At 37.8% G+C, this 12,079-nt stretch overlaps 1 protein-coding gene across 2 annotated transcripts in view; it reads left to right on the forward strand.

Annotated features, from left to right (window-relative positions):
• The window catches only part of scube1 (signal peptide, CUB domain, EGF-like 1), a 118,495-nt gene that overhangs the window by 95,350 nt on the left and 11,066 nt on the right, over positions 1-12,079 (forward strand). For both annotated transcript variants that reach the window (XM_023299765.3, XM_023299766.3), the window contains 7 exons: positions 1,884-2,006; positions 6,165-6,281; positions 7,554-7,676; positions 7,829-7,948; positions 10,418-10,516; positions 11,579-11,695; positions 11,879-12,037. In XM_023299765.3, the coding sequence (XP_023155533.1) occupies positions 1,884-2,006; positions 6,165-6,281; positions 7,554-7,676; positions 7,829-7,948; positions 10,418-10,516; positions 11,579-11,695; positions 11,879-12,037 (858 nt within the window). The remainder of the gene's footprint in view (positions 1-1,883; positions 2,007-6,164; positions 6,282-7,553; positions 7,677-7,828; positions 7,949-10,417; positions 10,517-11,578; positions 11,696-11,878; positions 12,038-12,079) is intronic.

A 12,079-nucleotide genomic window follows, 5' to 3' on the forward strand; every position in this document is an offset into this window, starting at 1 on the left:
TCACTCCAGTTCATACACCATGATGAAACACTGCAGATCAGTTGGAAACTTAAAAAAATTAATAAAAAAATACAACAAAAATGATGGAAGTTTGATGACAGTTTTCAGTGCTGCCAAATCTGTTGCCTGAAGCACATAAAGAGCAACTCCATATCTGAATCTCTAATGCTAATACTGACCTTCCTGGCGATAGATTTGAAAGATTTGACACATATTTATAAAGGGTTTCCTCTCTGTTGCATTTTAATTTATTGACCTGATGCAGATTTAATAAGGCTGTTCAGCATCTAGAGCAGTGTTACTTTTATATTCTGCATTTATATCCTGAAGGTTTAACAGTTTCACACCACATATTGGTTATATAGTGAAAGGACAATTTCATATACAGTTAATATGCACAATGAAGAACATTTCACATGGACCACACTAAATCTTCTGTGTAGCTCATAGTCTTTACATCAACTGTTCTGTGTGAAATATTTGGACATGAAAAATGCTGTGATGTAAGGGTGCTATTAACAATATTGCCTGAATAGTATTTCTTTATTAATTACTGTCCTACCAAGTGCAGCAAACAGAAAAAAAAATCATCAAATAGTTTTTTCTTATGATGCCCTTTTGCCTTTTACACAGCACCAGTTGCACTTAGTTATTCCAGGTTTTGACAGATAGACTGTTCCGCCATTTTGGAGAACTTGTTCTTCTGTGGATTTAATCTGTCTTGTGTCTGGTGTCTCTCCATGTAATCCAGGTTCTGTGTGGGATCACACCGCAGAACTCCTTGTTCTAGTTGTGGATGATGATAATTATCTGTGACTAAGACTATATGTTTGGACTTGTTGTGCTGCAGAATGTGGTTTGAGATCCATCTAACCCCAGATGATGGCATTGTGTGTTGGAAAAGAATCTGTAATAATCACTATTTTCGGAGGTCACCAATTCTTATCCCAAGTCCATTTGTAGAAATACAGCCCCAGACCTGCATGAACCTCCAATATGCATATCTGTTGCTTGTAGGCACACTTCACCAACAATTTTTCTTCTATTAGAGCCAAATATTTTATTTTTGGTTCATTCATCAGTCCAGGTCACTTGCTGCTGTGACCCAGTTCTTGTATTTTCTTGCACAGGTGAGTTACTTGGCTTTGTTTCCATAAAAAAGGAATCATGTTTTGGCTGCAAGCCTCCATAAAGGCCACTTCTAACTACATCTCTCCAGACTGTATCACCATGTTTCCACTGGTTTCTCCCAATTTCAAAGGAAAGTCAGCTTAATGTGTCTTTTGTCTACCAAATGGCAGATTTTTTTCATTTCGGCCGCCCACTGTGCTCCCAGTCCTCAACTGTTTCTTTGTGTTTTTGCTGAAGTTTTTGGACAGCACATTTGGAAACACCTGTGTGCTGTGAAATGAATGCCTGTGTGAGACCCTGGTGTCTCCTAGATCACTACCATGTGTCTGTTATGCTCACTCTTGCCGTGTTGTATGCTGCTTTAGCATCCTGGCATGGTTTTGTTTTATATGAAAGGATAATGTATTAAATACAACATTTCCTATGGACAAACTAATGTGTAACTATACAATAATAGATCAAATGTTTCTGAGTAATATCTGAAGTGTCCAAAACTTTTGCACAGTCCTGTTTGTCATAGGCTCAGTGTTATAGCTAATTTTAAGTCATTTTAAAAAATAAGTTCTACTGGCACAGTGGCTGCTGATGTCGTTATAGGCTATGACATGATCCTTCTGTTTATGTTTTTGCTCAAAAATGCATCTGAAATGTAAGTCAGATGGAGTCTAATGAACATGCAAATCATAAGCTGAGTTTCAACACTAAGTTTATTACTGCTTCTCACTTTTTATTGTTGTCATTTCTCCACTCAGACATTGACGAATGCCTGGAGAACAACGGAGGCTGCGATCACTACTGTCGAAACACAGTAGGTTCCTTCGAATGCAGCTGCCAAAAAGGCCACAAGCTTCTCACAGATGAACGGACATGTCAAGGTCAGTGACTATAGCTGTCAAACACTTTATTACCCAGTCAATTTTTCATTCAATCAGTCAGGCCTAAATACACTGAATTTTGGGTCCTTTTGAATTTTATCTGATATATGTCAGGGACAGTTGTTAATTATTTACATGGCTGGATCTACAGGTACTGAGGTCTTCTGTACTTGGTGAATTAAACTTTTACATCTCACAGGAAACTGCTAGATTTAAACAGCTAAATCAGAAGAGCAGACATATTCTATCTAAAAAACTCAGCAACATACTCCATCTTAATGTCTCTTTACTCATTTATTATAAATATCCTTCAGAAAACAAAGCAAACTTTAGACTTGAAAACATTTTAATAGACAACTTTCCAGTGCAGGAACTTGGGTAGGCATGAAGTGGTACAGATTTTAGAAGAAATAACTCCCTAATTGTCACTGTCAGTTCTTCTGTTTCCATTGCAGTGTAGACAGCGTCAACTGACAGTTTACCTTTGAGTGCACCAAAACAATGTCAAATAGTAGTTACTGGACAGAAATCCAGTTCTAAGAACATGTAGGAAATAGAGCAATTGATAGTTTGTTGTGTTAACTTATATTGTGTATTTTACATTGACTCCTACCCTACTATAACATCAATAGGGCAAGAAAATGGTGCTTAATGTTCTCTTTCAGTTTAGCCAAACATTATTTGCCATTTCCAAGGTTAACTAATCAGTTTGAGACCAGCACAGCAGTTTTGCTTTGCTTTCTTTTGTTATACAGATATTTTAGCCTCTTTTAGGGCTAATTGAGCTTTTACAGAAGTGGTTCTTATGTTCTTGATGTTGGAATGTATAAGTACTGTATGCTATATGAAGTTTCTGTAGCCTAACTAGATGTAAACAGGAAGGTGAAGACACAGAAAAAGAGTAAATATGTACTGGGTAATCATAGGCCCTTCAATAGAAATCAACTGGACTTTCCTTGTAGGTTCTTGAAGACGAATTCAGAATTTATAGTCACTCCAGTTGAAGTGACTATAAATTCTGTAACTCCCCATTAGTCAGTTAGACCTGAAGAAGCCTTTTGGATGAAAGTGAAGCGTTTTCAAGAACCTAAAAGAGAAGTCCAGCTGATTTTTACTGAAGTTCTTACGATTACCATGACCTAGATGACTGAGATCTACACAGACATATGGACTGGGTACTAATACATAATATAAAAATGCTTTAAACTAAAGACTGCTTTATTTTGAAATTTAGTATATTTCATAATAACTAAGTGTTGTGGTTGGTGGGGCACACTGTGATGGACACTATGATCACTGACAAATAGAAAAGCAAACAGAACGTCATGGATGAATTGTTCTGGGCAGGGAATTTAATGTGTGACTGGAGCCCCAGACTGTGTATGAGTCACATGATCAAATCAGTCAGTTTGATATCTTATTCAGTGCAGAGATACGCTAAGTTCGGCCTCTATATAATAAAAATATACACTTTTTATCTATTCGATTTCATGCAGTTCTGATACCAAGCTATTCTAACATTACAGTGAAGTTACTTCTGGCCTTTTGAAATGTTTGTATTGCAATGTATGATTATTTATTTAATATGCACAATCATCTTTTTCTGTAAAGTTATGGTAGAGTTTGTCCCAGCAGCTGGATGTGCAGTGAACATTCAGACGCTTCCTTGCCATAAGCAGTTTTCTTTATACGACCAAAGGCAGATTCCTGCTTACAAGTTATAGCAAGTGAGACAAGAGAACAGGCAAACACTTAATGATTTTTATTAACAACAAAACCCTGAAGTGTTTCTATCCTGGGCCCAAAACCACTAGCCTGAAACAGTGTGAATACAAATGTGTATATGTGTTGGATTAACTGTGCACCATTGGTAGTGCATTTGGAATCTTAATAATGTGGTGTTGAGTGTTGCTCACCACATCACAGCATCAGTGCCTATTTCTGACACACCTTTGCCACTGTGTCATGGCTGCCAATAGCTGCCAGGTTTGTCCCATCCACTGACATCTGATGTGTTCAGCTTCAGCATGACCTTAAGATGAAATATAATGTTTAATTTGTCAGCTCTTTGTGCACCTATGAACTTTTCCAGAAGAAATAGCTCCTGGTGATACACTACATGCCAGCGTTAGAGTAATTGCCAGAACTGGCTAAGTTACCTAAGCAGAAAGATTAATTGTTTGCCGTAGCTGCATAAGCAGTTTCCACAAATGATTCCTTCTATTCTAAATGTTTACAAAGGCAAAGAGAATGTTGCCAGCAGGAAGATAAATGTCAATCGCTGTTGAAACACCTCATCAGGACCAAGGGTGTGTCTCACAGAAAAAAACATGTCAGAACACACACCAGAAACTGGCATTTTTTAATAAATGTGTTCATTTTGTATTTAACAGCTGTAGGCAACTCCTGTGTGCACAGTAGAGTTTATGTAAACTATGCTTGTGGGCTAACTCCAAACAGGCCAGCTATTCCTAAGTCCTCACATGGACATTTGCCTGGAGTATTTACCGAGCCAACATCCAGGCCTTAACAACTTCCTCTGCATGACAAACTCCATTATAACATACCGTATTTTTAGCTTCTGTAAAGCCCCGTGGAACAGCCTGAAATAAACCAGGTGAGCTTGAGAAGCTGCCCTCCACTCCTGGTAGGTTAATAATATTTGTTGCTGGACAAGGATACATAAACACATGCACAGGCAGCCGTGCACACTTATGCACACTCATACTCACAGATATTGATGTAACAGTGAATGCTAGCTGTCTAGCGTCACTTCTGTGAAGTTTTTCCAAACTAGTTAACTAGAAAGAGCTCTTGTCCTAGTTTAGTGTGGAACTCATGTGTTTACTATAATGTCTGCTGAGATTAATGAGATGGCTAATTTAGTCCTGGGTTCATTCTGTCCATAAATGAGTCATTAAGACTGCAATGTCTAAAAGCCACTCATCCCACTGACCTTTACTCCATAGACACAACAAAACTGATTACAGCCGTCTGCAATTTCATTTAAATGTCAAGAGATCCAAAATTGTATCACTTTACAGTCATTCTGTTGCTTTTAAGTTGAACATTAGGATGTTGTCTGAAATGAAAAAGTAACACTTAATTTTGATATTAAAAATCAAACCCCACAGTAGAAAATCAATGGACCAACATCTCCACATCTTTTTATTTATTTATTTTTTACTGAGAATTATGCTACTGTTTAAAAGTTTGGGGTCACCCAGACAATTTCATGTTTTCTATGAAAACTCACACTTTTATTCATGTGCTAACATAACTGCACAAGGGTTTTCTAATGATCAATCAGCCTTTCAACACCATTAGCTAACACAATGTAGCATTAGAACACAGGAGTGATGGTTGCTGGAAATGTTCCTCTGTACCTCTATGGAGATATTCCATTAAAAATCAGCTGTTTCCAGCTAGAATAGTCATTTACCACATTAACAATGTCTACACTGGATTATCATTCATTTAATGTTATATTCATTGGGAAAAAAAACTTTTCTTTCAAAAGTAAGGATGGTTCTAAGTGACCCCAAATTTTTGAACAGTAGTGTACATTTTTTTTTTTCAAAAATATGTATATCCATCTTAATTTTTTGGTAACAGACTCAATCCTATTCAGCTGTTTTTATTGGAGGGGTGGTATTGCTCTGCATTTCTCTTTCAAAGACTGCAAAGGTGTTCTATTGGATTTAAGTCAGGCAGCATACCTGGTCAAGTCATAGTGTTCCTTCCTTAGAAACTGTTGTGTGATTTTAGTAGTGTGCTTTGGATAGTTGTCCAGTTGGAATATTTCTCTTTTTCCAGTGTCATTGACTGGATAGACTGGGAGTCTTCTTGTCAGCCAGTATTTTGGTATATCCTCAGACATTTATGGTTCCTTTTATAAATATAACTTTGCCAACATCTTTTGTGCTCATACAGCTCCATATCGTCACATTCCTACCTCCATCATTTGCTGTCAGGACCATGCATTCACTGTGCGGTAGTACTGCAATGTGAAAATGTGAAAATCACTTTGAGTGAATGGAAAAAAGCAAGTCTGATTGCGTTTGTTAAGTCAGTGGGGATGCTGTTGGAATCTGTTCCATCAAACAGAGCTGCAGTGTTTGTTTTTTACCAGTCATGGATCTCTTTGGTCTCCCACAGACATTGATGAGTGCTCCTTTGAGAGAACCTGTGACCACACCTGCATCAACTACCCTGGCAGTTTTGAGTGCTTATGCAACAAAGGATACATCCTATACGGCCTCACTCACTGTGGAGGTGAGTTATTTCAATGTTGTTGCTGATCAGCGTCTGTTCATTTACCAGATTATTAGGTCTATCTGCCTTATCTACCTCATAAACTGCCAAAACTAATGCAGTCAAATACAACAGTCCTGCAGTAAATCCTCCCTTCATGAAGGTTAGAATGTTGACACTGATGTTTGCTGTTACTGTATGGTGATTTCAGAGGATGCAGTTTGTGGTGTCATTGAACTATGCTTTATTATTCAGAGAAGTGTTTCTGTGATTTGGCCAAATAAAATAGAAACACATTGATTGTGATGGACAAGGATGGGAGGACAGAGACAGACAGTGCCTCTGATGATCAGCCTGTGCTGTGATCAGTAAGACACACAAGTCAAAACACAATACGCTTTATAGGATTACAAATGAGTCACATAGATAACACAAGACACATCTGGTTATTTGCTTTTAAATACTGTAAGATTTATTTGAAAACACAAGATATACATCATTCAAGAAAATGTGATTATTGGATTGTTGTTTATTTATTTTGAAATTACATAATAACTCAAAGCTGAAGACTTCCCTCAGGTCTTTGGTGTACTTGCCAGCAGCGTGAACTCCAAAAGTTTGAGTACCCCAGTGTTAGAAATACTCGCTTGCATATGTCCACCATTTTTTATGAATAGCATAATTACATTTAATTAGTATAACCATTTATGTAACACTATTTCAGAAACTTAAATAAGGTCACTTAGTCACTAAGTGACGTCTAAAGGTCATTTAGAAATGTCCCTATTTTTGAAAGACAAGCAGTTTTTACAATGAAAACATTAAATGAGTCATAAATCCAGTGTAGACATTGTTAATGTGGTAAATGACTATTCTAGCTGGAAACAGCTGATTTTTAATGGAATATCTCCATAGAGGTACAGAGGAACATTTCCAGCAACCATCACTCCTGTGTTCTAATGCTACATTGTGTTAGCTAATGGTGTTGAAAGGCTCATTGATGATTAGAAAACCCTTGTGCTATTATGTTAGCACATGAATAAAAGTGTGAGTTTTCATGGAGAACATGAAATTGTCTGGGTGGCCCCAGATTTTTGAACATTAGTGTATGTGAAGACTAACAAACCATGATAGGTTTTCTTTTCTAATGTCTTCTTTGCCTCTCTTTTGGAGAATCAGGTATCAGTGATACAGACACCTCGTCAACTATAGTCTGTCTGTTTCCTTGTAAAAGTGAAGACAGTGAAAATTGCACACACACTGACTATAATGTTCTGTGTGTTTTTCCCTTAGATATCGATGAGTGCAGCATCAATAATGGGAGCTGTGAGCACGGCTGCATAAACACTCAGGGCAGCTATGAGTGTGTGTGTCCACCAGGACAGAAACTCCACTGGAACAAGAAAGACTGCATCGGTAAGCATCAGCTCGGTGTGTAACTTTGCATTTGTATGCATGTGCCCTTGTATGTGTGCGATATGGTGAACTCCTCACAGCAGGCCTGAAATTAATGTGTGTGTGTGTGTCCAGGTGGTTGTCATGGTGATGTGACTTTGTGTGTTCCTCAGAGGCAGTGAAGTGTCTGCCCAATGGGAAGCCAGTGCCCCGAGCCCAGCTGACCTGCACCAAGAGTGGAGGAGCTGAGGTCTGCTCACTGTCCTGCCCCTCCAACGCCCTCTTCCTCGCTGGTACACACACACACACACACACACACACTGCGTCCTGTTTCCATCATTTCTAGCTACTCCTAGTCTAACCCTAACCTTGCCGCAAAATTATCAATTAGCGTCATAGTAACTTGCTTTTGTCTTCAAAAAGGAATGGAGTCTGCACAGTGAGTATGTAAACAGATTTACATGAGTGAATCTTTATGTGCAACACACACAACAGGCTCATTTGATAATTGCAAAAAACAAAAGGTACTCTGCAAATGTAGGTGAACATAAATTTATATCATTATTTATATCATATTGTGCTTTCTGATTTTCTTAGGGTCACTATTTACAGGTTTATATAAAAATGAACCACAAATACTTTTACTGCAAATGTTTTTATTTCAATACTTTAAGTAATTCACTGTGTAAAGGGGAAAACATTTTCCATTTACAGCTTTAAAATTCAGCTTACATCATTGCCAACCAAGTGCTAAACCAATAATGTAAATATGTAAGAAGATTGAAGAAATCAACAAAAGCAAGGCTTCAGCAGTGGGCATTGTTCATTATTTTTTTACCATAGAAATCAACAGCAGATTGCACAGATTCTCAATATCACAATATACTCATTCCTCTTTACAGACAGTAGGCAGATTCAGTGGGGTGTTTTTTTTTCTAAATGGTGATGTTACATTTGTTCTTTTATTAAGATAAGACTGTAACCCAAACCTTAAATGTATTTCTATAAATTTTGCACTAAAGAAAAAACACAATGCAGTTCCCAGTTTGAGGAGATGTCTTCAAGTTTTATGTTTTCAAGAAATCCAAGACATTCAGGTTATAATCATACATGATAATGAAGGGCAGCATCCTTAGACTTCAAGAGCTGTTTTTTAAGGAGTGACTGACATGATTATCAAAAAAAAGGCAGTTGATTTTCATCTTAGCTGTAAGTTTAATTTGTGCTTTTTTCTGTGGATTTTCTTCAGAAGTTCTGGGATGTTCTACAGTGACAATGAAAGCTCTCCAGTGTTTATTGCCTTTTCCTTGTGGTTATTTGTTAATTCATATTTGGGGCCTCGATGTTTATTTTAGCATGGGGATTTGCAGTGATGAAAAATGTTTCTGGTGACAAGGAGATCATTTCACAGAGAGAAAAACAACGAAGAAGAGGGGAAGATATTTTTGTGTCATTACTCTTCTATTTGTTTAACCCCTTGACGCCTGTTGTCACGATTTTGCATCATACCACTTTCATTCAGACTGCAGCTGAGATAGCGTATCCATTCCCCCAATGCCAGTTTGTGCATATTCAATACGTACCTCAGAATCTTTAGCAAGCACTGGTTTCTTGTTGGACCAGTCGGAGTGGGACCTAATTATTATATATCTGTTATTATTATTATATATCTGTTCTATGTGTAATAGACAAATTAACAATCTCCACTCTCCACTTTTTTTACCATCAGATGAAAAACAAAAATACACAGAAGTTTTTCTTTTTTTTTTTTTTTTTAATTGTAAATAAATTCAGGCGTCAAGGGGTTAACTCCACTTCTTTTAAACTATATTCCAAAAAACAGAATAAAACTACCTCCAGGTTGGACCTTGAACGTAGTGACCCAGCAAATGAAGTTCATCCAGCTCCTATTAATCTCTCTAAATTCTTTGTGCACTATGAGATGTGTTGTTGCTGCTGTCATGCTGCTCTCTGGTGGTGTCAGCCAGCAGTTACAGATCTCTGTACCAACCTTCACTCGGTTCCACTGATGCTTGATGAAGCCGCTCGTGTTCTTTATTGCTGTATTTGTGGACTCCTCAGGGGGCTCTCCACTCAGACTGATGTGTTTTTCATTCTGCGTGGTTTTCTTGGCTTCACCCATCGCAGCCATTTGGCTGGCACCCCAGCCTCTCCTCTGCGATAGTACTTAACACACGTCTCTAAATCGATTACATTCTTTGATCACACAGTTTTTTCCATAGCGTGTCTCTTGCTCCGTTTAACTTGGCAGTCATCGTGTGAGAATGATGGATAGCTCTTAGTCACAAAGTGAAATATTTGTTTTTCTGTCTTTTTGGAGCACATCTTAATTTTAGGAGGGAGCCATGTAAATTCCTGTGGCTAAATGCAGTCTGGGCTCTGATTTAATCATCTCACTTTTATGATCTCTAAAAACTTCATCCCTCATTTCTTACTTGAAATGTATCTTTGTGTGTACATGCACATTAAGAGAGACAGAGAGGATTCATAGATCTTTCATTTCACAAGCAGGGTGTAAGGCCACATGGCAGCACATCTTCCTCTGGGCTCTATGCTCTCTTCTAAACACAACAGGATAATAAGACCATTAAACATTTAAAAAGCGCTTTTCATTCCTCACTCTCTTTCCCAGCTTATAGCCAAGTGAAACACCCCGGTCGATGGAATTCTTCCGACAGAAACCTCTCCACCTCCTTAACCTCTCACCATAACTACGTCTATTTGTGTTTGTTTTTTTTCAGACTCAGAGAACAGCTACACACTGAGCTGTGGAGTGCCTGTCCAGCCTGGTAAAGCTCCTCAGAAGAGAAACGCCACCACTGCTTTACCCACCTGTGCTGGTACAGTACACCAAGCATTATGGGAAATGTAGTAGGTCCTAATCAGCGGAGAGATTTCTATTGGCAGTAACTCACTACACATGCAGGGATTACTTTGGCCTTGCTTCTTCTCATCTGAGAAATCATTGCTCAACATTATATTCTGATATTATTTCATAACATATCTAATTACAAGTACATTAGAAGGTAATATACATTGGCCTACAAGTTTGAAAAAACTGAACACACCAGAATAATGTTTGTGTTGAATAATGAATAGTATATTATACATTCAAATCACTTTCTATGTGCCATTGCAACACAACACATATCCAAATATCCTAGGTTGTGCTATTAGTTACTTGGCTCCATCTTACAATACTGAATTTATGTGCTTTTATATCATATAACACAGAGCAAAAATCTGAGTGTGACACGCTCCTGCTGTCAGGTTTACAAGAGGCAGCTGACCACACTGGAGGTGTGAAAGAGGGAGTGGTGAATTACCCAATAGTAATTAAGGATGAAAGTCAGATTAAACGGGGAAAAAGTGTTCTCTTTCATACTCACAGATCAAGGACAAAAAATAACAGTTTCATCTATGTATTGATTTTACATTTGATTTATTCACCAGCAGAAATATAATCTTACTCACACAGTTTTCAATGCTAACCAAATGCTTCCCTTATTTGCATAATAAAGTCATGTTGGACAGCGTTCTGGGAATAAATCCCCTTGAAAAACAGGTAATTACTCAGGTATATGAGCTGATTTCAGTCTTGATTGCCCCTCCTTATCTATAATTAAGATCTTATGGGAGAAGACGTTAAATTTACAACAGTAAATCAAATCAGTTTTTATTTCTTTGCCTTGCTTGACATGTCCATCAGTTGTGTGTAATGGAATGATAAAAGACATATTTATCGTATGTTTTAAGGATAAAAACTTTAAAAAATAAAGTGTCCAAAAAAATAAATAAAAAATGATACAACAATGATAGTACAGCTGATAGTCTTTGACAAATGTAATGTTCATTGCAGTGTGTTATGTCAAGTCTTGTGTTTCTGCTGTGTTTGGATAAAGACACTCTGGCACCACCCATCAAACAGAAGGCCAGGTTTAAGATTAAAGATGCCAAGTGTCACCTGAGACCCCGCAACAAGGAGAGACACAGAGATTCATCCAGGCAGAATCTGCAAGGTAAAGAACATTCCATACGTACATCAGACTGTATTTGTAATATCTCAGCACAGTGCTTTGGAAACCCCTTTCATACACACTGCCATCTGTAATGTAGATGATAATGACAGGAAATATGTACATAAACATGTACAGAATGCATGTTGTGATTATCATCTTCACTTTTGTTTCGTTCACCAAAAGGAGGCCAGTTCCCCTGCACTGATGACTGCCAGGTAACTTTTGTAAATCTGAAGTGCGACTCATCTAAGAAGCGCAGACGAGGACGCAAATCTCCTACCAAAGAGGTTTCACACATCACAGCTGAGTTTGAGATGGAGATGAAGGAGGAGGAAGCCTCAGGTGTGTTGGTCTTTCTTAACTGACTTAACTCCACTTTAGCAT

This window comes from Amphiprion ocellaris, chromosome 21 (genome assembly GCF_022539595.1).
Source record: "Amphiprion ocellaris isolate individual 3 ecotype Okinawa chromosome 21, ASM2253959v1, whole genome shotgun sequence".
NCBI lineage: Eukaryota > Metazoa > Chordata > Actinopteri > Pomacentridae > Amphiprion > Amphiprion ocellaris.